This window comes from Simochromis diagramma, unplaced genomic scaffold (assembly GCF_900408965.1).
Source record: "Simochromis diagramma unplaced genomic scaffold, fSimDia1.1 OVJJ01000501.1, whole genome shotgun sequence".
Classification (NCBI taxonomy): domain Eukaryota; kingdom Metazoa; phylum Chordata; class Actinopteri; order Cichliformes; family Cichlidae; genus Simochromis; species Simochromis diagramma.
Window position 1 is genome coordinate 4,639,086 of NW_024387320.1, and position 24,243 is coordinate 4,663,328.

At 40.7% G+C, this 24,243-nt stretch overlaps 1 protein-coding gene across 4 annotated transcripts; it reads right to left on the reverse strand.

Annotated features, from left to right (window-relative positions):
* Window positions 1-107: 107 nt before the first annotated feature.
* On the reverse strand, window positions 108-21,551 carry dcbld2 (discoidin, CUB and LCCL domain containing 2). 4 transcript variants are annotated; one of them, XM_040005375.1, is made up of 15 exons: window positions 21,154-21,551; window positions 17,199-17,423; window positions 15,041-15,178; window positions 11,970-12,021; window positions 11,813-11,885; window positions 9,556-9,689; window positions 9,343-9,383; window positions 8,574-8,774; window positions 6,074-6,198; window positions 5,438-5,585; window positions 4,349-4,483; window positions 4,169-4,259; window positions 3,997-4,046; window positions 3,778-3,915; window positions 108-2,011 (listed from the first exon to the last, which is right to left on the reverse strand). In XM_040005375.1, exons 1-15 carry the CDS (start codon window positions 21,254-21,256, stop codon window positions 1,617-1,619), a joined length of 2,049 nt encoding a protein of 682 aa, XP_039861309.1. In that variant the 5' UTR covers window positions 21,257-21,551; the 3' UTR covers window positions 108-1,616. The 4 variants fall into 4 exon arrangements, with proteins under 4 accessions (XP_039861309.1, XP_039861307.1, XP_039861306.1 ...); XM_040005373.1 differs by having other exon boundaries at window positions 3,778-3,912; window positions 4,343-4,483; XM_040005372.1 differs by having other exon boundaries at window positions 4,343-4,483; window positions 21,154-21,550.
* Between the last annotated feature and the right edge of the window lie 2,692 nt (window positions 21,552-24,243).

Genomic DNA, 24,243 nt, shown 5'->3' on the forward strand with positions numbered 1-24,243 from the left:
GAAAGGCCGCCAGGCTGGATTCAACCCAGAACCTCTTTCACCAAACATTAAACAGAAACAGACAAATAATTAGTAAATCTTCTTGAAAAATACCAAGTACTACAACATTTTCTTTTAAAAACTCTTTATTTCTATATACAATCAGTGAGAGCCACAAACTCAACCCTTCTGTGACCAGGGAGCACCTGGAGCTCTGGAAAACTGGTTACTGAGCACGATCAAAGCGTGACAGTGGCACAGCTGTTGGAACAACACCTTTAGGATCAGGTTGTTGTTCTTGTAAAAGATATGAAGCAGCTTGTTCTGCATTTCTCCTCCACCTGCACATGAGTAGCACAGGCGAAGGAGAGGAACGCAGGTCTATCGGTGCTACAGACGACGTCCTACTATAAGCCACACTGTAAATTGTCCAAAAACCCCACAAGGCCAAAATATGACGACAGCTTTACGCACGTACAGACACTGATGCACAGAGATACGAATAATGGAACAAGTCACAACACCCAATTTCATCACCAGACAATCACCACGATCCACAAAACACGATCTAAGAAACACACAAACTATAAAGTTATCACAGCTGTAACATGTTTGCTCATCTACCGCTTTTTACTTGTACCTTTTCTTTCATCCAACAATGTAGAAAACAGAAAAAAATAAATCAGTTAAGACTGCGCAAATGTTTATTTGGCTAAACTTGGGATGTTGGCACGATTGTGAAAGTCGGCTCTGTTGTGAATCAACATTGCATAAACACAGAAAAGGCAACATTTGGTCTCCCAATACTACAAAAAGAGTATTTTCAAAGGATTTTTGGACGTTCACTGGATTGATTCTCCTGACCTTTTCTTTTATACATCTATAAAACAAAATTTATTGTCAGTCAGGTGTCGATAACAGCGCGTTACTGAGTGGCGGGATGCTTACTATTAAAGAGTCTCTCCTTATCAGCAGGATGTGAAATAAAAAATAAATATTCATAAATCATTTGAGTTTTTAAACAGGATTGCAGTAATGGAATTACTAGAACTATACACAATTTCAAGTCATGCTTTTAAAACAAAATAAGACAACGACGTACCGTGGAAAGCAAGAGTCTCGCTGCAAACGAGGAACTCCTCAACATGCAATTAATTCAGTACGAACACCCTCAGATTCGATGGATGTAAATCATCGGGTACATTTCAGTTGGATCTAGTTTAGTGTGTAACAGACAGCGGCAGAATGGAAATCACAGTTTCACAGGATGCAAGACCTTTAAAAAGAGAAAAAAAAAATAAAAATCACAAAACAGGGACAAAGTCTTTATCAAATAGTAGTCAGCTTTCTTCTTTTCACCCTCCACTCTTTCCGTTCATCCATTTCCGACTCACGCCTGGCACGAGCACATTCATCTTTGTGATTTCAGTGATAGGACTCTAATGGCACTACACAAGCTGTTTGTGGCCATGCAGAAACAATTAGGAAACAGACATCTCCGGATGAATCTAAAGCGAAGGTAGTGTTCATTCAAGACTCAAGCACAAAGCTCAACGGCTCTCAACTCAACCCCATCTTTATCCTTTGGGTCGCGTTGGTAGTGAGGGGCAGATTAAGGCCATGTGCATTCAAGCTTTTCAGCCCTGTCCTGTTGGCTTTTGAGTGCTTTTTTGAGGTACCTGATAAGTCAGATCCTCAGTGGGTGTGGCAAGTTCAGTGGAGGTTTTGGGTCTATCGTATGCAGTGTTCCCTGACTGGCCACTGTCTGTCCATGGATGCAGTGAGCCGGGCCTGGCGCCCATGAAATTACACAAAGTCGAGGGCTGCTTCAAACCCATGTCAACCACAATGGGCGTAGCGTATTCAGATCCTGAAGATGGCAGGGGTTCGGCGTAGGCGTGGCATAAACCTGAAGAGATGGGGGCGTCATACAGGTCTGGATCAGAGTATCTTGGGGAAGGCCCATCATCTGGTTTAAAGGTTGACCTTGCTCCTAATGTTGTTACGCCACTTACGAGTGGTTGGGCATATTCTGAAAGGAAAGTGTACAGTAAAGAAATATTAAAAATCAAGGGCATCTTACAGATACCAGGTTACTTCTTGAAATTGCTCCCAAATTCTCTAGAATGCTAAGCAACTAAGGAAACCGATTAACAATTGAATTTCTATGTTACAAAAGCCTTTAACTTTCTAATTTTATAGAAGCAATCTGCAGCTGCACAGAGGTTTGTAGCAGCAATCCAGGATGTGGGGAATCAAACCGCTAACCCTGCAATTAGTGGAACTAATTGGATATCTAATCTCTCCCAAAACTTAACTCTGCCCTGAAGTGGGAGAAACTGGTTTATATAAAAGTATGTTATTCAATCCTTTTTTGTTTGTTTGTTTGTTTGTTTGTTTTAGCCAAATACTCTACAGAAAGAACAAAACCAACAGTTAACTGATAAAAATAGTTTAGACATGTTAAGAAGTGTGATTTATTTAGAGGACATCAGATAAATACCACTCAGATATTGAATGTGTGCACTCAGAGCTAAGTGCTACAGACAAGAAGTGAAAGTCTTTGATTCTGGATTTGTGTGAAAAAGAAAACACTAGATAGAAACACATTTTACAGTGTTTTGAATAAATATTTGCCCCCTTCCCAATTTGTTATTTTTTTTTTGCATATTTGTCACACTTAATTGGTTCAGATCAAACCAAGTTTAACACAAGTAAGCACAAAATTTTGAGTTTTTAAATTATATCATTTATTAAGTGGGGTAAAATACTATTTCCCCCACTTAACTGTGATTAATGACATTTTTTGGAAACCTGTGGTAAATGTCACTCTCCACAACCAGACCTGATTAAGACCTGTTGAATCAAGAAATCACTCAAACAGAACCTGTTGTACCTTTCGAACCTGAAGCAGGCTAAGAGATCTCAAAAAGCAACACATCATGCTACAAGCTAAAGAAACAGCTGTGAAATAAAGTCACTGACAACTATCAGTCTGGAGCTAAAGTAGAAAAGGGCTACAAAAGCATTTCTAAGGTTCCAGTGAACCACACAATCCACAATAGGAGAAATTTCAACAAAACTTCGCACATCGACAACTCATCCAGGTCACAAAAGACCCCAGAACAACATCAAACCAAGAGTCAAACATGGTGGTGGTAGTGTCATGGACTAGGGCTGCTTTGCTGCTTCAGGATAACTTAACTGCAGTCATTGGTGGAATCCTGAATTCTGTTTTTTTTCTGGAAGTCCTTGAAGCTCACGCACACCTGGGTTACGCAGCAGGACAATGAGAAGACCTTAAACAAGCCGTTCATGCTGGGAAAAGCTTCCAATGTGTCTAAATTAAAACTATTCTGCAAAGAAGAGCCGTCCTAAATTCCTCTGCAGTGATGTCAAAGATTAGTCGTTATGTTACTGCAAACATTTGGTTACAGTTTTTGCTGCCAAGGGTGGCACAACCTGTTATTAGGTTTAGGGAGCAATTACATTTTCGCGCAGGGCCAGGTAGGTCTGAATCACTTTTTCCCCCTCAATAAAAGAAATCATCATTTAAAATCCGCACTGTGTGTTTAGTCTGGTTTTCTTTGTCTAAGATGAAAATTAGTTTCAGGATCTGAAATGTATAAGTGTAACAAATATGCATAAAAACAATATTTAAAAAAAAGAAATCAGGATGGCTGCAGATGCATTTTTCCAACACTGCATGTCAATAAATACAAACCTAATTCGAGAAAATTAGCACTGTACTAAGAACGCCTGGTTACTTCAGCAGCTACTGCAGGCGACAGCATTTACCTGCAGGTTCAGCATGTAGCCCTGGTACGACACCCCTCCCCGTTAGCCGGCTGACTTCACTGCTGCTGTATCGCACCGAATCCTCCGTCTCCACCATCTTGGAGGGCAGTAGCTGCTTCATGCTTTTCCACCAGTCTGCTACAGATGCACAGAGGTGCAACAGTAAGTCCACAAAACACATCCAGGCAAACTGAGCTGTCCTGCACGGCGATGACGTACCTGTGCTATCCAAGTGAGGAAGATCATACGTTCCCTCAGAAGTCTTTTTCCTGTCAGAGACGAGTAAAGTCAAAAGGGCAAAAAATAAATAAAAAAAAATAAAATAAAAAAAATCAACAACCCCCCCCCCCTCCAAAGATAACACAAAAACACAAAGAAAGAAGATGCATACCTGTTCTTCCAGTGGCAAGCACAGCACACAATCAGGATGAGAGTCACGACCATGACCAACACGGGAACCAGGACTGCTGCCAGAGTCACATCTAAAAGGGGGGGGAATGCACAAAGTTATTATAATATAAAATACTATTTTTTTTTAAGTGTTGTTGTCAAAAACTGCACGCACCTTTACCAGTGTGGGGAGGCATGGTGGTGTTTCTTATGTTCGGGGTAGGTGTTGTTTGGCCAAGGTGAGGTGGATGTTTTGTGCCGCCAGGAGTACGACGGGGAGGGGACATCCTTGGCCTCAAATCTGTCGTGCGCCTTTCTGCAAATAAATGAATACAAATGTACTTCCAGTACGGTGCTAATGTCTCAAGCCACCCTGCAGTTCTTTATTTGTTGCTGGGAAAATGGAAACATTTTTTTCTAGCAAGTTAATGAAATGTGGAAATATTCAATGGAAATCCACAGTTTGTACAATTCTAACGGGCTTGAAAGTCAACATTTGGTATGACCACCTTTATTCTTCAACACAGCCTGAACTCTGCTAGGCAGCATTTGTATAATCTATTTAAGCAGCTTTCAGGAATAGCTGTCCATCTTAAAAGACATTCAAACCTCTTCTTTGGATGTTGGCTGCCTTTTGTTCTGTTCCATCAAGATGATTCAACACTCCTTCAGTAATGAGATCCAAGCCCTGGGAGGCCAATTCATGACTTGTTGTTCCATTGTGTGTTTTTTCCCCCATTCAGATGTGTTTTTACTGCACCAACTTTGACAACACCTCTGGCTGAAATACAGCCCCAAACCATGAAAGCAGCTCCACCATGTTTTACATGTAAAATGGTCACTGCTGTTTGACCTCCCCTTCCACTGATTTTTTAGTTTTCTTATTCTGTAATTTGGCATCTCTTTTCTCCATGTTTCCTTTCCTTAAGACTTCAGGTTTCGGGCCAACCACTCTTCCACTGAAACCATCTAGTAACTAGTAACAAAGATTTTAAATTTAAATCTAAATTGAAAATTGGCTCTTTGGTTAGTTTGAGACAATTATGGTTCATCCAAGTTTGGTGTCGTTTTTTTTTGTTTTTTTTGTTTTGCTTAAATTATTCATAGGACAGTATTAAGTAGTTGAATAATAATCAGGTACAAGAAAAACTTTGGAGAGAAAGCCTAGCAAAATATAAAGAAATGAGTGGTGTCTCGAAACGTTTGCACAATACATACATCTGTGTTGATCAGCTCACTTTGCTGATCTGCCAGTAAACACTCCATTTACCTGAAGGAACTTGGCAGCCAAGCAGCTCCAACTTGAGTGCAATTCTCTTGTACCACGAGATGGGATTGATCCTCACAAACCGGGCCACGATTGGTGGAATGAAGTTATTCCTCACCTCGTCTCCGTAGTTGTTGTTGCCTTGAAAAATCTAACACAAAATAATAACAAGCTCTCTTATTTGTGTCAGAGGTTTGAACCCAACTGTAGTAACAGCTGCAGGAACAATTCAGTTTGAGGACAAATGCACTATAAGCTGATTACTTTCCAACTTGGCAAGCTAATACTTACTTTCCTCCACACAATATGAGACTGAGAATCCCAGTAGAAAGGAACTGATAGACAGCAGTTTCAGCCCAAGAACTCTGCCACTAAATCCATATCCATCCATTATTAATGCCCAAGTGTCCAGACTTGTCTACCACAGCACTTAACTCAAACCACTGACTGCTCCAATTTCCTGCCATAAACATCTCTTAGTCAATAGTAGCTGCTCTGGTAACATTCCATATTAGTGTCTCTGCAGACTTCTAAAGTGATATTTTGGTCCATCTGCACCAATTGGAAGAAGGGGGTTACGTCATTTTGCTTTGCACTCTTTTTGTTTTTGTAACTGTTGAGCGAGCAGGGTTTGATTACCTTGTTTTGTACAGAATTTGATTCTTTGTAGCCGGACCACTGCTTGCCGTCGTTACTGTACAGGACCCGGTATGCTGAAACGTAGCACTTTTCCTCGCTGAGGGTAGAACCAGTGGTGATGATTCCTGGATGCATGCACAGAGAGAGGAAACAGGAAGATGTCGTACAGCTGACTCGACTGAAAGCTCAGGACTGCGGCTGTGTCCAGAATCACTCCCCATTTACTACATCCTGTATTTACCGTCTGCCGTTTTTATCAGAGATGAGAAGAGATACTGAGTTCTATGGAAACCACAGTCTTGCATCAGGCATTCTCAAGCGCCACATACAGTAAATGGTTTACATGGAATGCATTTGTTGTGAAGCTTGAGCTCTGGTATCTCTTAGATCTGTTTTGATGCAATCATCATCTCAGCTTTGATCAAGTCTTTGCCTCTGTTGTAAATGAGATGGCGTACCTCACCTCACTATATAGAAATTATATTATAACATAAGTAGTAAAAAGTCATAGATATTGTAAAATTGTTTATTTCATTAATGTGCAAAAGGTTTATTTTATTTTATGTATATAGTGCCAAATCACCACAACACTTCCTCAAGGCACTTTACATTGTAAGGTAAAAACCGTACAATAATAAAGAGAAAGCCCAACAACCAGACCATCCCCTTTGCGTTAGCGCTTTGCAACAGTGGGGAGGAAAAACTCCCTTTTTACAGGAAGAACCCAACGGCAGATTTAGGCTCAGGGAAGGGCAGCCGTTTGCTACGACCAGTTTGAATTCTATTTTGAATTTTTTTTTTTTAGCATCAACCAAACACTTGTGGCCTGCCAGTGGTGCAACTGCCCCGCCCGTTTTATAGAGGCTCAGAAGTAAGCAACTGCCTTCTGAATTGAGAACAACAATAATGACTCATAACACAAATGTCTGGAAGAGGCTATAACTGTGCCCATGGCATGCACACTACATATACACAGAAATGTTCAAACATTTTCCTAAAATACTGATGAGGAAGCTCTGAGTGGTATCTGAATGTCCATTTAGGCATTCAAAGGTGTATATGTACATATGCATGTGAGTGTATGTACATATGTGTTAGGGCTGTTCGATATATATCGGATGACGATATAAAAACGTTTATCGTATCATTTGCTATCGTTTGTTTCGTGGTGTCGCAAAATAAAGTTTATGGCAATATTTTTTTCATGGTTTTGATGGTCACTGTAGTGGCTATATTAATTTCTTTAATATAGCCAAGTTCTCTCTTTCTCTTATATTTAACATAACCACACTACAGACGGACAACCGCCTGTTTTTATGAGTTGTCGTTAGCAACAACAACAGTAAAACCATCGCGTGTCCGCTTGTTCATTTTCCACATAAAGCTTTCACAATAAAGCTCAAGATCCTGTTGACACTTTTCAAAATAAACTGAATCACATGAAAGATGCAGAGTGTTTACGGATGAGAAGCAAAAAAAAGAGCCGCCAGGTGCTAAAAAATAAACCTTAGACTCAAATGTTAGAACAGGCTTTTCCCCCGCAGCACGCCGTGTAATAAATACTCACAAAGAAAACGGCGGCCGTTACAACATATCTAAAAATGTATAGTTTCATGCATTGGTTAAAACACTCAACTCCAGGTAGACGACGCCCAGCTGGAAACACTTCATGCAAGTCGAGCTGCCCGAGATTCACAGAATTTACAGAAAATGTTAAATTTTTGTGATTTATATTGTTATTGGGACGATAGAGGTCTTATATCGGGATATGAGATTTTGGTCATATCGCACAGCCCTAATATGTGTATATGAATACATTAATACGTTCACTCTTTACATGTATATATATCAATGGATAGGTATAAATGCACCCGTATGGGTATATGGCTCATGGGTATGTGATTTGAAAGTAAGATATTATTGTGATCATTCACTAGACAGGAGGGGGAAGGATCGTATATGTTAATACTTCTTTCTACTCAAACAATAAATCTAAGTTACTTATATACAGCTGATTAAAATAGTTGGTGTTTTATTTTGTTGAATGTCCGTATATGTCAACTGTACTTTAGTCTGTTAAATGTTTGAAATAAACTGATCTAACTGATTTGTGATAATATTACAAAGCAACAATGCATGGCATATAAGAAAAGAGAAATTTACAGATATGCAACTCAAAAGCTGCCAAACTTTCTTAAACACTGAAGCCACTGCTCATAAAGGTTTGCAAACTTTATCAGCTCGCCTGAAGGTGACCTTGTTTTGTAAAGGTACAGATTAAGTATGTGGTCACAGTTTATCCTGAGGATGAGGTCAACGTTTGTGTAAAGGAAGGTGTCACAAGACACAACGTCAGAGAATCACCAGCCAATCATCCACTGAAGCCTGGTGAGATTTTACAGCTAAGCCTATAACCTAAATTAGAGACAGTGGCTGTAATGTATGTGTATGTGTTGTGTTTATTGAATTAACATAACTTTGTTATTAGAATTTTGTTTACCTGTGATCCGCTTCTCCTTCTTGAGATCTACCTGCAGCCACTGCTGCTGGTCACTCTGAGAAGGGGCCCATGGCAGTCCCTCCTTTTTGAGCCGTGCCCCTGACGGTGCCCACACACGGGTGCTCCAGTCCAACACAGACGAAGCACTGAGCTGAGTATCAGCAACGCCCCCAGATGCCAAACCCAGCGTTCCATAGCAGCCTGAAAGCACAAACAGACCCTTAGCTTCAGTAATAAGAACAGAAAATCTTTAAGAAATGAAATAAAGTTTGGGTTGCATTACATTAAAAGGTAACCTTCAAGATTTACATCCTAGTTGATAATGCCTGTAGCAACAGAAATTCCAGGGGAAAGTCCCCCAAAATATTTGGATGTCCAGTCTCTGACATAAGATTTGGAGCCCTGTAGAATTTTCCAGCTCGGACGCTGATATTTTCTTTACAGACAATCACATTTTAAAAAGCCCCCTGACAAAATAATGCCATACAAGCACCTAAAAACACCCCTACCAAAATAATGACAGTAAGGAAGTGAAATTCATCATAATTCTTTAAACAAGTGTCTCTTTCCCTTGTTTTCCCCCCATTTGATAAACTGAGGCTGTTTCTTAAGCAACCTATAAATCATTTAAGCAACTTATTTACAAATCAATTTTAAAATTGTATCTTGTATTTCTCACAAAAACATGTCATCGACAGCAAGTGAACAGAATCTGAAAATCATGTCCTTAATAGGAAAAACAATACAGCAAAGACCCTGGATGACTCACCGTTGGTCGTGAAGGTGAACAGGCTATCTGACCGAGTTCCTCTAAGGAGTAAGAAAGAAGATCCAGCAAATATTATGATTTCCCAAACTGTCAGAATCATTTATATTTGCATATATATTTAACCTTCTCTAGGACAGAGACCAAGTACATTTGGTTTAATAAGAGGAGCAAACAGAGAAGAAGAGCATGTGTGTACTGTGGTGAATCTCTTACACAGTGGAAGTGACATTGTTAGCCAGTGTGCCCTCATAGTGAGAGATGCCTTTGCTGTTGACCACACTGATATTCCCTCCTGCTGCGTTGGACACCACACCTGCATGGATTGCTGCCACACACAGAGGGGAGGACTGTGGAACGAAAGGAACAAAGGATTAAACTGATATATTCTTATCATTATGTCCTTTTGTTGTTACAAACCAGATCAGATTAACTAAAGAGTAAGTGAGTCAGATCTGATTCACCAAAATAAAAGATACAACTAACGTCTGAAATGCACTTTTCACAAGATTAAAAAAAATATAATTCTTGCTATTTGTAAATCACTTAAGGACATTTAAAGAGGTTGAAATTTGAATGAAAGTTAAACAGTGTCATCTCAGAGAGACTTTGCTTTCTACTATAACCACTTTAAATCACCTAAAAAGTCCACTTCTTTCACCTTATCAGACCTCGCAGGTCACAAGAGAAACATCCAGTCTTGATGTTTCTGTTTTCTACCAGTCGTTCCTGTCTGCATGAATGTTGACCGCATGTTGTAGTCTTGTGACTTGTGGTCTGTTGGGCCATTGTCATTGATGTTGTTAATGTACGACTGGTCATATTAGTTTGCATAGATTTTCAGCATAAAGTCTGAATATAGAGTAGAAACAGACTAGAAAAAGGCTTTCAGATGCACCTCGCCTCTTCCCCTGTGATAGCTGGGACAGGCTCCAGCCTCCTATGATAGGCAGAGAATGGATCGATGGATGGATGGATGGATGGATGGATGGATTCCCCACCCCCAACAGAGGACCCACAAGTTGATTCATCAATAGAAAAATGCTTCATTTTATGTTTCTTTGCTAAAAAAAAATTGAAAACCATATCTTTACTACCTCACAAATACAGACTTTGAAAAGTTAAACTTTTTGGAATCATGAAGTTTTGGGAAAGGAAAGACAGTCTGAGTAGTAGTGGTGTTCCTATGTGGCACACATGTGGTGCCATTACAAATTTGCTCCATTTTCAAGCTGCCGAGTGGAAACAGGCAGTACCGCTTTGCAGCATAATCGCTTAACCTTCAAACCGAGGGAGATAAAGGCTGATGAGTCAGGATGATGTCACTTCTGTGCACAGAGGATAATAAGTGGCAATGAAGGTAATGATTCCCTCCCAGCTGCATTCCTGTCAAAACCTGGTGCCACATCACTGAGAAACTGACAAAACCTGATCCCGCTCTGGCCACGAGCTCCTTCCGATGAGCAGCTGGTGGTGCGAGGGGGAAAATAGTCTTACGGGAAAGACCCACGCTGGCATGGGGGGGGGGGGAATAGTGACAAGCCCACGCATGTATTCACAAACACACATAGCAGTTAGAGGCTGCCACAAGCAATCAACACTTTCCGTGTGACTCTTAAACTTCCCCAAAAACACATACCGCATCCTTAAGAGAGCCAGCCAAAACCACTAACACAAACACAAAGTAATGCTCCAAACCACAGTGCCCTGCCTCCAGCAGAGGAAACCACGCTAACACACAAGACTAACACGTGTTATAAGTGGGAGATGGAAATTTAATAAATAAATACCAGAACATGGATCACTGAATAAATCTGTGAAGTAAAAGTCAGCTGCAGGATTATGATCTGGGTGTAGAAACTGATCCTTGTGAGAGACGCACACACACACACTCCCAAAGACACAATCATGAATGAATCACATGCACACAAGCAAAAGCGGCTCAGGCATGCACGTACACAAAGGGTTTCTGCAACTTCTAATCACACTGATTCACTCTTCAGGCTTTTTGCTCCACACACACACACACACACACACACACACACCCCTGCTCAGCACCCTCCTGCAGCTGGACTGGATTACAAGGTTATTATTTTCAGCCAAACTATTATCTCACCTCCCTTTCACCCGCTGACCCTGCCCCTCCTCTGTTCCTGTGGGGCGCCTCGTTCCCTGAAGCACAACCCCACGCTCCTCCCTATCCTCCCGTCAGCCAGCAGCACCACTCCCTCTCTCGCTCCCTTCCTCCCTTCGCTCCTTATGAGACATCCTCAAGCTCTAAACATGAGGTCATCAACCAGAGACTTAGTGCCCGTGACCTCACACGCAGCGGGGGTGCTGTGAGGTCATCAATCCAAGACACGTTTGAGCCACCGCTCCTTTCGCCTCCTTCACAAAGATAACTTGTAGCTAAGAAAACATAAATAAAAGCGATGCACGTGTATGTCTGTGCATAGACGGGGCGTGTACCCACCTCTCTGTAACCATTGGGTATAGTTCCAGAAATCTCCTCTGTAGATGTCAAGCAGCCTGCCGGACAGTACTTCCTAAAAAGAGAGCGGCATGTTCACAGTTCATATCCACCAGTATAATCAGTGCGCCGACATGCACAAAAAGCAAACTCTGTTTACCTGTACTCTGCCTCGGTGAAGTTCATTCCCTTGTCCACGCAGGTGATTAGATCTGCAAAGGCAAATAAACAGCATCAGAACTGGTTTCTCTGCATGTTCTTGATAAAGTATCACCCACTTTTTTTTTTCCCTTCTTAAATCCACCCTTTCAGTTTCTTTACCTTTTGAACCGTTTAACATATCCAGCTAATCATCATCGTAATCGCTGATTAATGTTAAACATACATTTCGACAAATCCAACGTTCTGACTAAATTTGGCCTCACGGTGACAGTGAGCGAATCATAAGCCCCACTGGGATTCCTCGGAGTGCCACGAGGGTGGGTACATTAAACATTAAACAGCTGTGGAGCAAAGTGGTGAGATGGACCATTCAACAGAGTGCACCCGCTGCTAGAATGGCTAAAAGCAACCATCCAGAGCACTCAGGTTGAAATGTTTTTTTATTTGTGTTGTTCAAGCGAGCAGATGTTCAGTTCACTCTCACTGGATCACAGCAGACAAATAAACACAGCAAAGTAATTGCATTAAGTAGCTGGAATCAGTTCATTTTGGAGAAATTTTGGTCGTTTTTCACATCCAGGTCGAACACGTTAAAGTCATCCAGTGAAGGATGTGTGTTATTGGAGGGGTATGTGAGTTGGGTGTGGACGTGAAGTCCAACAGGATGATGTGGGCTACTAAGAAGTGTAAATAAACCTCGTGGAGATGGTCAGTGTGTGGGAGTCTTCACCACATTACAAAGAGAAAAATAAAACCCTTTATCTGGCAGACCAACCAATGAGTCAAAAAAATGACAAACACCCCCAATCACCATGGTTACTCAGTTACTTAGCTGTGCAAACTGTCCACCCACGCTCATCTGCATGCATCAGTTACAAGACGACATCACGCACATCAGCGCCTTTGTGGAAAAAGTGGCTGGGCGCACTGATGGCCTTGTTTGCCTTGCAGTGATTCAGTCGAGCTGAGATAACCGCCAAGACAAAAATATTACTGCATCGCACACACGTCACTGCTGCGGCTTTCTTCTTGTGGCTCCAATTATCCATTTATCTCCAAAGCATCCACATGACGAGGCACGTCTTCAGAAACAAGGGAGATGCTTACTAAGGAAATAAATCTCTAATTTTAAATCCTTGGTAATTAAGATAACGTACAGCTTTGTCCCCATTGTCCCTGTGCAGAACTCTAACATGAGTGACTTGGATCGAGCTGCCACCGGCTGTTTCTCGTGTCCGTTACAATTCATCTAATCCTGCAACCTCACTACTGTGTAATATATCACAGTTGAGCTCAATTAGGACTTTCTCACAGGATGCAAGTCTTACAATAAAACCACAAACCATGAATATTTTTTCAATTACTCTCACTTCCTTTTACCCCTCAGTGCCATTGTGGCTTCACTGTGGCTTTGCCCCTTTTCCACTTCCCAAAAAGTCTGGATTTTCCTTCACCCCCTCCCTGCTACTTTCATTAACTACACTCAGCTTTAACCATCACAGCCCAGTGGGAACACATCCAGTAAGAAAACAGTAGATTTACCTTTTTTTTTCCCAGTCATTGTATGCTGCTAATTTTCAATCTGACTAAACCCAAAATTGTGCACATTCAGTGGTTAGCATCTGTTCATGCCACCCCTCGCTGTTCTCGCATTTATGTAAGACAAACAGCCATCTGAAACGATGCCCACTAGCATGATCACCCTGCACATACTGCAGCTGGAATTCCAGACAGTCACAGCAGAGCAGCTCCTTATCTTTGCTGCATGTTTAAATTCTTATTCAGCGGTGAGCAAACACCACATCGTAAAAAGCCTCTCATGCGGCCTCGAGTGCCGTCGCCACAGAAGTGAACACACAGTTCTCTATTCAACTCCCACCTTTCTTTTTTTGTGTGGTCTTTTTATCACCATGGATATCGTTTGCATATAGGATAATGAGGCATGCATGTCATCTACATTGGTCCTGATCATAAAAACATTCAACGTACATATAACACTGTCAGTATGAGAACATATTAGCCGGTGTGTGAGAAGGGGCATTTTGCACAAACACACAAATATTTAGAACCATTTTCTTTTTAAACTGGGGGGAAAAAAGCCAAAGGATCTAAATCGAGCAATCACATGAAAGGATGTTCTGCAGCCTCTAATTGACTAACTTGTTGCAACTAATATATGATATTAAATATCCAGGCAATACAAAAGCACTAGTTTTCAAATATGACTTAGAGTGACACTGTTTTTAAGCACAGTGGACATTGAAGAAGGGTTATTTCCCAGAAACTAGCACCAAGAATGTGCACAATGGCCAAATATCTATTTATTAGCACGCACGTGCTTTCAACTCCATTACATCAGTTTGTTATTTACCAAATGGAATTCTTTAAGAGGCAGATGATTAAATTAGCAAAATAAAATGACGAGTCACCCTCCCTGCCCAGCCCCATTAAAGATTCTCTTGGTTCCAAGTGTTTGGACACATCTGAATTGGCCCAGTGGAAAAACTGCATGCACAATCCTCAAAAAGATGTTTAAGGCAGCTATAGAAAGTCAGACCTGTTCCAACTTTACCCATTAGAAACAGAAAACTTAGACAGTCCTGTCTAGAGGTTGCCGTGTTGGCCAATTAGGTGTTAGGTGTATCACTTTTGCCCAGACTGATCGACTGACGTTTTCATCCACTAACACCGGCAGGATTTTTGACAAACACAGAGAAAACTGGATGATCCAACAGGAGGGAGATCTGCAGTTCTTACACACCAACAGTAACAGGTTGCCAGCTGTTAGACAAACCCATGTGTTACTGATCTGCGTGCAAGACTTTTCCAGAACACCCAGATTACTTCAGAGCTGTTAAAATAATGTGAAGGTGCAGAACGAAATAGCTGTGATTAACCCAAACTCACAATCGCTGAATCAAGTCTTATTCCCCCACCCCCGGGGCCGAAGCAGACGTGCACACAAGCTCAAACTTGAGATTTCTGAACCACACGACTGTTACTGCAGGCTGGGATGATAAGAAGACGATGAGAGACTTCGGTGTGGGTGAGCTGAGAGTCTGCCGTTACCTGCGTGTTCAGTGGTGGAGTAGGACAGGTAGAAACCGCGTCCAGTATGGTGGGTCCCACTCATGAACTGCACAGTGGCCTGGTTGCCAGTGGAATTAAACAGATGTTCAACCTTCAGACCCAACCCGCAGAGCTTCACTGTTAAGCAGAACAGGGATACAAAGAGGCTGGTCAGTTACACAAATTAATGCCCCAAAAAAACAAAACCACAAAACAAGATTTCATCAGTTTCATTAAGTAAGATGGACTTGAGGAGTGTCTCGGATATTTTCTGGGAAAATTCAATCTAATTTTCTTTCTCCAGGATTCACCAAGTTAAATGCAGGTCTTTATAAGAACCTTCTGATAAAGAGCAACCTAACACCTCCTTCATGGTCATAATGGCCTAAATTATAATATAAATATATAATAATAACAACAACATATATGATGCAGACTCGTCGGCCACAGACTGATATATTTGTTGAGATATTCATGTGCACCATCATGTATTATAATACACTTTGCAATGCTTTACATCCATACATAGCACTATTTTAGATTGATATAAGGCAACAGCGTTTCCAAAAACCTTGGGACATTGTCAATCTGGTTATTGAAAATTTTCACAATCAGGCAGCAGCTCGTCCGGCTCAATTCACAGGTTATTGCACGTAAAATGACAAATGTGACCTTGACCGTGAGCGCAACATGTGCACATTTCACTAGAATTTGACCAATATTCTAGGAGGCATAAACTTGTTGCCGAGGCTGTGTGAGATGAAAGCAGAGTGCAGTATTTTGTAAATCATTTAAAGCCAATATTTGATTGGAAATAGCACAAAGACATAAGAAATGTTACAACTGATTATTTTAAGCATTTGTTACTTTAAATCTGATATAGCAACACAAACGTAACAACGCATTCAGACGGGGGTGACAAAAGTAAAATATATACAAAAATCCAAAGAATTGGTTTTTATAATACATTTTTTAAACGTATAGATGTTTATAATCACTGCATGTGTACGTATTTGTACATACATACACTATGATCATTATAATAAGATATACAGTGTTCTAACCTTTTCAAAAATAGGAAAGTCAAAAATCTTGACCTGGATTCTGGAAGTTAGGTGGATGGCTTTGGCAATGAAAACGAGTTTTGCTCAGTTTATACTAAATATAACACTTGTGATAATAGGCCAAAGTTTTCTTATTGCTCTGATAGCTTCTGATCTACCAAAGTTAGACGTCTGATGGCAAAAATATGAGAAACTCAATAATAAAAAGGCTCAGAGACGCTGCTGTTCATCTGTATAAGTAGTATGTATTAGCACCTCGTATTAGCAAAGACCAATGTTGGAAACAAACGCATGACCTTAGCAGGCTTTATATTCCCTATGCATCATGCAATGACTCTGACTTTAGCGTATTAAACTGCCCAAAAACACCCATAGCTTAAAATAATCCACCCTTGGCTGAGATCAGGGCGAAATCTGCCTAATAACTTACAATGGCGAGGTTATAACAGTGAAAGACAATACGTCCTCCAATTTCCTGACATTTAACTCCTTTAATGTAATAACCACATTTCTCCTGTGCCTATAAACAGATAATGTTCATTATCTGCTCATAAGACGCGTTTTCTAAGCTCATCTGAAAGAAGAGGCGTTTGCAGGCATTTCAAACGTCCACACACAACACTGAAGTGAAAAGCCAGACATCATCAAGAAAAGGAAGACACAACAGAATTAAGATAATGGGTTAATAACAATGACAGTCTCTTCAGTAGTATGGTAGTTCATTATTTGTAAGAAGAGTGACAGAAGAAAGGAAAGCTAGAGAAAAATGATTAAACTGTGGGTACAGTCTCTCTCATCTTTGGACACCGGCCAATCATGACAGAGTGGGTGTGAATGTTGAACTGTCGATTTCAGAAAATTGTTAGACTCTGACACCCAATAGGCAGTGTTAGAATGACGCACAGAGAAGGGCTTTCCAAAGATCAGTCCAAAACCTGACAAAAACCTATCACAGACTGATCTGCTGCTTTATATAGAAACAAGCAGGATTCCCTTACTCTGTATTGTTTACTGCATGTTTATTTTTAACAACAACTTGGATTTGCCCTCTACAAAACATTAAGTCCAGTTTAACATCCGCCTGTCACCCTCACCAATCTCGCTCCTGTTTGGACCGATGCCGTTGTACAGGCGGAGGTAGTTGACCTGGCAGTCGCTGTCTTCTATGTCCAATAAAGCAAAGAGAAAATGGATCCTCTTGTCATGCGGCACACTGATCTCCCACTCGCACACAGTGTTGTTCGGATACGTCCTTGGGTATCCCAGAGAGGACAGAGTCCCACTCTCGGGGCCAAGTACACTGGGGCCACAGCCATCACCTGTGGAACAACAAAAAAAAACAGTTTGGGTTTCAAGAAATGCAAGAAAAAAAAGTGGGTGTGATTTACACCATCTACATTATAAAAGTAACACCACATCTCTTGGTTACTGGGCAAAAACTAGCTTTTGTTGATTTTGTGTTCATGGTCACTGAGATCTTGTTGCAATAGAGGATATATTTACTCAGTTTCACTTAAAACAAGCAAAGATATGTAAGGTTTAATGTTTCCTTAAGCAATTAAATTGCAAAAATGTGACAACTGAGGTTTATTTTAAGTCAGTTCAACTTGCACTGTCCTGCTGAGTTACCCCGCAGTTCAAAATGATCCCCAATACAAGTATAAACAGGCAACGAGCTAGCAGCTTATTGCTTCACATCTGGCTGGGGCTTTACCTTTAGTCTGCTCAAACTGAATTAGCATTTTGAAAAAGTAAACAAAATAGTTGTTATACATAAAATGTTTATATCCATAGACCGTATATAAAAGATGGCTCTAACCACAATGACATTATAAACTGGTCAGAAAAGTTCTGATGCGATTCTCTGAATTTTATGGAGAGAATTTCTAGGAGCAGCCAAGTAGGGGAGTAGCTCGACTTTGCTGGTCTCAGGATGGCTCTCTTGACTTTGTCAGGTGATGCTCTCGACCTCACGCTTGGGCGTTTTGCAGCGTGAAGCGGAAGAACTAAAGTAGTGTAGTAATGTAGATGTGACAGTAAAACTGTTGATTAGCTTGTCTGTCTACATTCCTACCTTGTGCTATGGACACAAGCAGTGGGTAGTGACTGAAACAATGACGTTGCATACAAGCAATGCAAATGAGCTTCCTCCAGAGGTTGTCTTTGAGAAAAAGGTGAAGAACTCGAGGCAAGCGTCGCCTTTAAAAGGGGCTAACAATGACAATGCATGTGAATCCTGGAAAATGTCGAAAGCTGTCCTGTTCAACATATCGATAACACCATAATCTCATCAAGCAATCACACGACTGCCGCTCAATGCATTTAGACATTGAGAAATTGTAAAGTTGACCAAGCTAAGAATCATAATGAGGTAGAAACGTGATTTTAGGGACTTTAAACGTTCTTTTTGTTGCCAGATGGACTGGACTGAATTGAATATTTCAGAAACTTCTGATGTACTCTGATTTTCCTGAGATCCATTTCTTGGGAATATAGAGAATGACCCATAAAAGAGAAAATTATTTTAAATTATTATAAATTAAAGGGCAGAGAGCTCCAGTCCGACTCAGATGCCAGCAAGGTGGAGGTGGAGTACTGGTTTGGGCTGGTATCATCAAAGATGAGCTTGTGGGGCCTTTTCGGGTTGAGGATGGAGTCAAGCTCAACTCCCAGTCCTACTGCCAGTTTCTGGAAGACACCTTCTTCAAGCAGTGGTACAGGAAGAAGTCTGCATCCTTCAAGAAAAACATGATTTTCATGCAGGACAATGCTCCATCACACGCGTCCAAGTACTCCACAGCGTGGCTGGCAAGAAAGGGTATAAAAGAAGAAAAACTAATGACATGGCCACCTTGTTCACCTGATCTGAACCCCATTGAGAACCTGTGGTCCATCATCAAATGTGAGATTTACAAGGAGGGAAAACAGTACACCTGTCTGAACAGTGTCTGGGAGGCTGTGGTTGCTGCTGCACGCAATGTTGATGGTGAACAGATCAAAACACTGACAGAATCCATGGATGGCAGGCTTTTGAGTGTCCTTGCAAAGAAAGGTGGCTATATTGGTCACTGATTTGTTTTTGTTTTGTTTTTGAATGTCAGAAATGTATATTTGTGAATGTGGAGATGTTATATTGGTTTCACTGGTAAAAATAAATAATTGGAATGGGTATATATTTGTTTTTTGTTAAGTTGCCTAATAATTATGTACAGTAATAGTCACCAAACTAAAAACTACTTCCAAAAACATTCAACTTTGATATAAAGGAGTTTTTTGGGTTCATTGAGAACATGGTTGTTGTTCAATAATAAAATTATTCCTCAAAAATACAACTTGCCCAATAATTCTGCACTCCCTGTATTGTGGCTGGTGAATGTATGTTGACCAATATGAACTAGCATCTTTCTTTCTTTCTTTTTTTTTTTTTTTTTTAAGCAGAGCATAATACAGAAAAAGATGTTTGGGCTAATTTAGTGAGGGTGTCCTCACATAACCCAGCTTGCTTTCCAGAGCGACTGATTCCTGTTGTTTATAATGACCTTTGCGGTACATGCAGAAGTGTCCAGTGCTGCTGAGTCCAACAGGGATTTCACTGTAAGTCGCCCACTAGCTTGTGAAACACTTATAGAATGACCAGTTTCTCACTTTAACATATCTGCCATACTTTATGCAAAATCTATACACAAGAAATTCAGATGTAATGACACAATGAACTTCTTACTTTTTGAAAACTTATAGCATTTGGTCAACAACAAAAACAAAGTTTTTAATGCTGCCATACTTTTAATAACAGTGCCTGTTAAATTATGTAATCCAATGCAGTAATGGTGTTCAGTGAAGGGCTAAGTATTACTTCTTGTTTAGTTTTTATAGACAAAAAAAATGTTGGCTGTTCTCCAGAGAACAACACATGAACCTGAAAGTTAACGATTACATGTGAGATGATTTAGAGACTTTTTCAAAAATTAAAAGCTGTGTTTCAACAGAGCGTGTGTGAGAGAGAAAGCAAAGCCTCCGAGTCTGTGGATGTTGTGTGTGGCTCTGAGATAACACTAAGCAGTCACGCTTCATGGTGCTAACTCGATGTTCTGTGGACCTGCAGTTACGTAAGAGCCTCTCAGTGGACATTATCCAGATGAACAGGACAAAAACAAAGCAGCTTCCCTCAGCCTGACTCACAAAAGTTACCGAGCAACTGTATGGTGCTTAACAGGAGTGCAGACTTTCATAAAAGGAAAGCTCTCAGGCTCAAGAAACAATACTAAAAGCAAATGTCTGTCATCACACCCATCTATTAATGTGAATGTTCAGTTAACGTGAAATGCAAGTTATGACACACTATGTCCACGTGTTTACAGCATTACCCCCACTGCTACCCCACCCCCAATCTGTGGCCACCTGAGGACTGTTGACTTTAAAAATATATATACTTATATTTGCATTTAGCTATAATATAGCGTCAGGTTAGCATTCTCCAACCAAAATATATTGTTACCCGGGGTTGTTATGCTAGCTTTAAAGTAAAAATTGGGCTACCTGAAAAAGGCAACAAGGCCACAAGCACCCAAACGTGCGGTCCTCTCGTAGAGACCTCAAAAACCAGACTCCATTAAAAAAGTCTGTCAATTTAAAGAGAACAGGGGTACCAGGAAAAGCACATAAGCAGCATACTGTTGCTTTCAACGTTAGCTAAAACATTTCATGCAGCACGTTAATTCGGTAAGCACCCGTTTTATAAGGCGGCAGTTATTTCCCAACAGTATCAGTTTTTTAAGGAACCGGTTTGCCTGGTTTTACTACAACCGTCTCACACCAAAAAAGAAAAACATCACGACGGGCGGTGGCGAGCTGTGCTCAACTCCACGTACACGCGCGCACACACAGGGCCATGTAAGGTAGGTTTAAGTTTTGTTGACCATGACAACACACTTTAAACATCCCACGAAACATCGACACGTCTGTGTTTACACTTTAAATCGGCATGGCCGCGGGTTTCCGCGGTCACACACAGCTCGTCCAGTTGTCACTGCACTGCCGAGTGGTACAAACCTTTCTGCCCTCCACAGCTCTCCGTGGTGAGAATGATGAGTATCGACAGGACGAGAACCCCGGCCCCTGTCGGTCCCCTGCCCACCATTACCGCTCTGCCCATAGCAGCCTGCAGTCTGAATGCATAATGCTTGCTTCCTGGCCGGCTGATTCAACCTGTACCGTGGAAATAAAAAGAAAGGCAACCCTTCATCTCTTCGAGATACAGTCCGCGGGTGGTGTCTTCCTGAGGATTTTTTTCTTCTTTTCTTCTCTTTTCTTTTGGCTTATCGCTCAATAGTCCAGTGGTTTGCGACAAACACACTATGGAGGTAAACGCTCCACACGCACACACACTTATCCAATCTGTGGAGCTACTTCCTCCACTCCACCGAGGCTCCTCCTCCTGGACTGGGATACCCGAGTCCCCCAAGTGGTCTAAATGGTCTTGTACTGCCTGCAAGCACCCCCCACCCCAACCTTCAGCACCTGCTGCACTCATATAATAAAAACGTCCACCCCCCCAAAAATCCACCTGGTCACCAAAAGGAAACACTTAGACAACACCCTGCAGACCCCACAATCCGTGCTTCTGTTTGCTTCTTAAACCACACTTTCCCAGTCTTAGTAAATGCGAAATGAAATCCTTTATTCAGGAAAAAGTCCTGCAGAGAGTAGTCTATTCATGTTTCAAAAACAAAAGCTCTCTTTGTGAGAATCTCTTTTTCGCACACGTTTGGACATGGCAGAGCAGGAACAGCACAGGTGTCAATAATAACTGATCACATCCTGCAAGGGCAAGTCAGAGGATCTGCTGTATAAAGCCATATTGTTCTATTCCATTATTAAAACACTGAATAGGATTTAAAAGTTGAAACAGGACCAAATCATGCTGGGTTTTACGGATTAAAGTGTTCAACACAAAGAAGGTGCTATTTAAAAAAAGATAGACAATGAAATGATAGAATTTACTGCTTTTAACATTTTATTATTTTTTTACACACTTTTTATTTCACATCTCACTGTGATTTTATTTTTCAGTCTTCATCTTAGTCTTCTTCTTTTTACAGAGTAAATAATAGTAATGTTTAGGATACTGTGATTGTAACTGCAATAAAGCAATACATATGACAATACTAATAATCTAAATGAAAACAAAGTAATAATTCTTGGAAATGGAGCTTTAGCTGTCGGAGTTCGTGGTGGACTCATTGACAGCAAGGCATCCAGGTATTCAGTGCAAAACAACCCCCACTCATCATCCCTCCACCGCCATGCTTGACAGTTCGTATCAGGTGTTTGTGTTAATATGTTATGTTTGGTTTTCTCCAATCACGACACTGTGTGTTATTGACTTTGTTACAGCAGTCTTGTGGTTTGTTCAAATGCAAGTTTGCATTTGAACAAAAATCACCTGTCCTGCCATGTTGTTTTTAAAGAAAACGGGCTTTCTCCTGGCCTTCTAAATAAAACACTATACATATTCAGCTTTTTTCTAATTTTACTGTTGTGAACATTTGTATTTAACATGTTAGCTGAGGCCCGTAAAGTCAGAGATATGGGTTTTGGTTATTTGCAGTTTCTCTGAGCATTGCTCAGTTTGACCTTGCTGGGATGTCAACTCCCACAAAGATTGCAGTATTGTGTTAACACACACCTCAAAGCTCGAGACCACCAAACTGTGAGAACTTCTGCTTTCAGTGGATGGCAACATTCAGTGACAATGAATTAGTAAAATGCATTCCATTAGCACAATTTGCTAGCAAAATGGTGATGCACAGGTGACTGCATGTGACTGTACACCTGTACATACATTAATTTAACATCAATTCTATATCACTGAATCTATTGTCCAATTAATTTAAAAAAATCACCTTCTATACTTATGGTGGTGGTGAAAGAAATAATAAAAATAAATGAATAGAAATGGGGGGATTCAGTAAAGAAGGGGTCCACCTTCTAGGAAGCATACATCATGTATATGCAATTAAACAAAATAGTAGAATTAGCAGAGGGAAATTCAAAATGACATAATGGTAAATTTTATGTATTTTTGCAATGAAACTAATACAAGGTGCCTCACACTTCCTGTTTTTTTCCTTTTCCATAAACTAAACATTACAATTGATATAAGTACAAGGAGGTTAAACTGCATTTTTATGCACAATGTAAACAAAGAAAATAATAAAGCACTCGACTGAATATGCATTGCTGGTGAATCAGCCGTAATCTAACCTTTGATGCAATTTCTGGGACTTAAGGGGTCTTGTGTTTTCCTGGATCTGTGTGAGCAAATGACCTTAGTGTCTTTTTACCCATTTACCCATTATTTATTACACCATTAGTGTATTGTCTGAAAACCCACATCCCACACAAGAGAATTTACATAATGGGAAATCCGATTATCAAGGAGATTTTATAGAAAGACACTGATTAAGGTTGATTAATGGGTGGGTAGCACATACTGTATCATACGCCCAGGCTTTGGCTGGACACTGCAGAGAATTAAGAAATATCCACTTATCATTGTTCTTCAATACACCCTCACTTGGCAGAGAGCTCAAATGTGAAGGAATTGTCAGAGTAACCAATAGTTACATGTAGCAACAAACACAGTTTTTAGCCTGTAGTATGTGAGTAATATGTTGGATGATTCAGAATTATTTCTGCCCCCTCTGGCTGGATAGGCCCATGTGGGTGTCTGTGTGTGCTGTAGACCATAGGCAGATATCATTGAGGGCGTATAAAAGTATACAATAGCTAGATAGGCCCTTATGCTGAAATTATTCTTTTCTGTGGGTAAATGAAGTGGATTTCTATGTCCACTTCTTCTACACATGGCCCACCCGCTCTCTCCTTTGCATTCCTTATCTGTTTTTCTGTGAGACATTTGTGCACAAGGGGGAATTCCAGTATATTCTCAGTGGCAGACTTATCGAGCTGTCCCTTAGAGGGACATGCTTACAAATTTCCCTAGAAGCTCAATATAGATTACATGCTATATGAAGTTTGAGGCTGGAAGGTGAATAATTCAACCCAGTGGAATACAACAAACAGCATATTTATAGAAAATAGATTTTAACCCATGATTCATACTTGGGCTTCATAAAC

Coding starts and splice junctions, on each gene's coding strand:
- dcbld2 (XM_040005371.1), bottom strand. CDS start 21,256: ATGGGCAGAGCGGTAATGGTGGGCAGGGGACCGACAGGGGCCGGGGTT. Junction 8,775..9,342: donor GTTCACCTTCACGACCAACG/GTGAGTCATCCA, acceptor TTGTGCTTTCAG/GCTGCTATGGAACGCTGGGT. Junction 4,260..4,342: donor GCCTCCCCACACTGGTAAAG/GTGCGTGCAGTT, acceptor CCCCCCTTTTAG/ATGTGACTCTGGCAGCAGTC.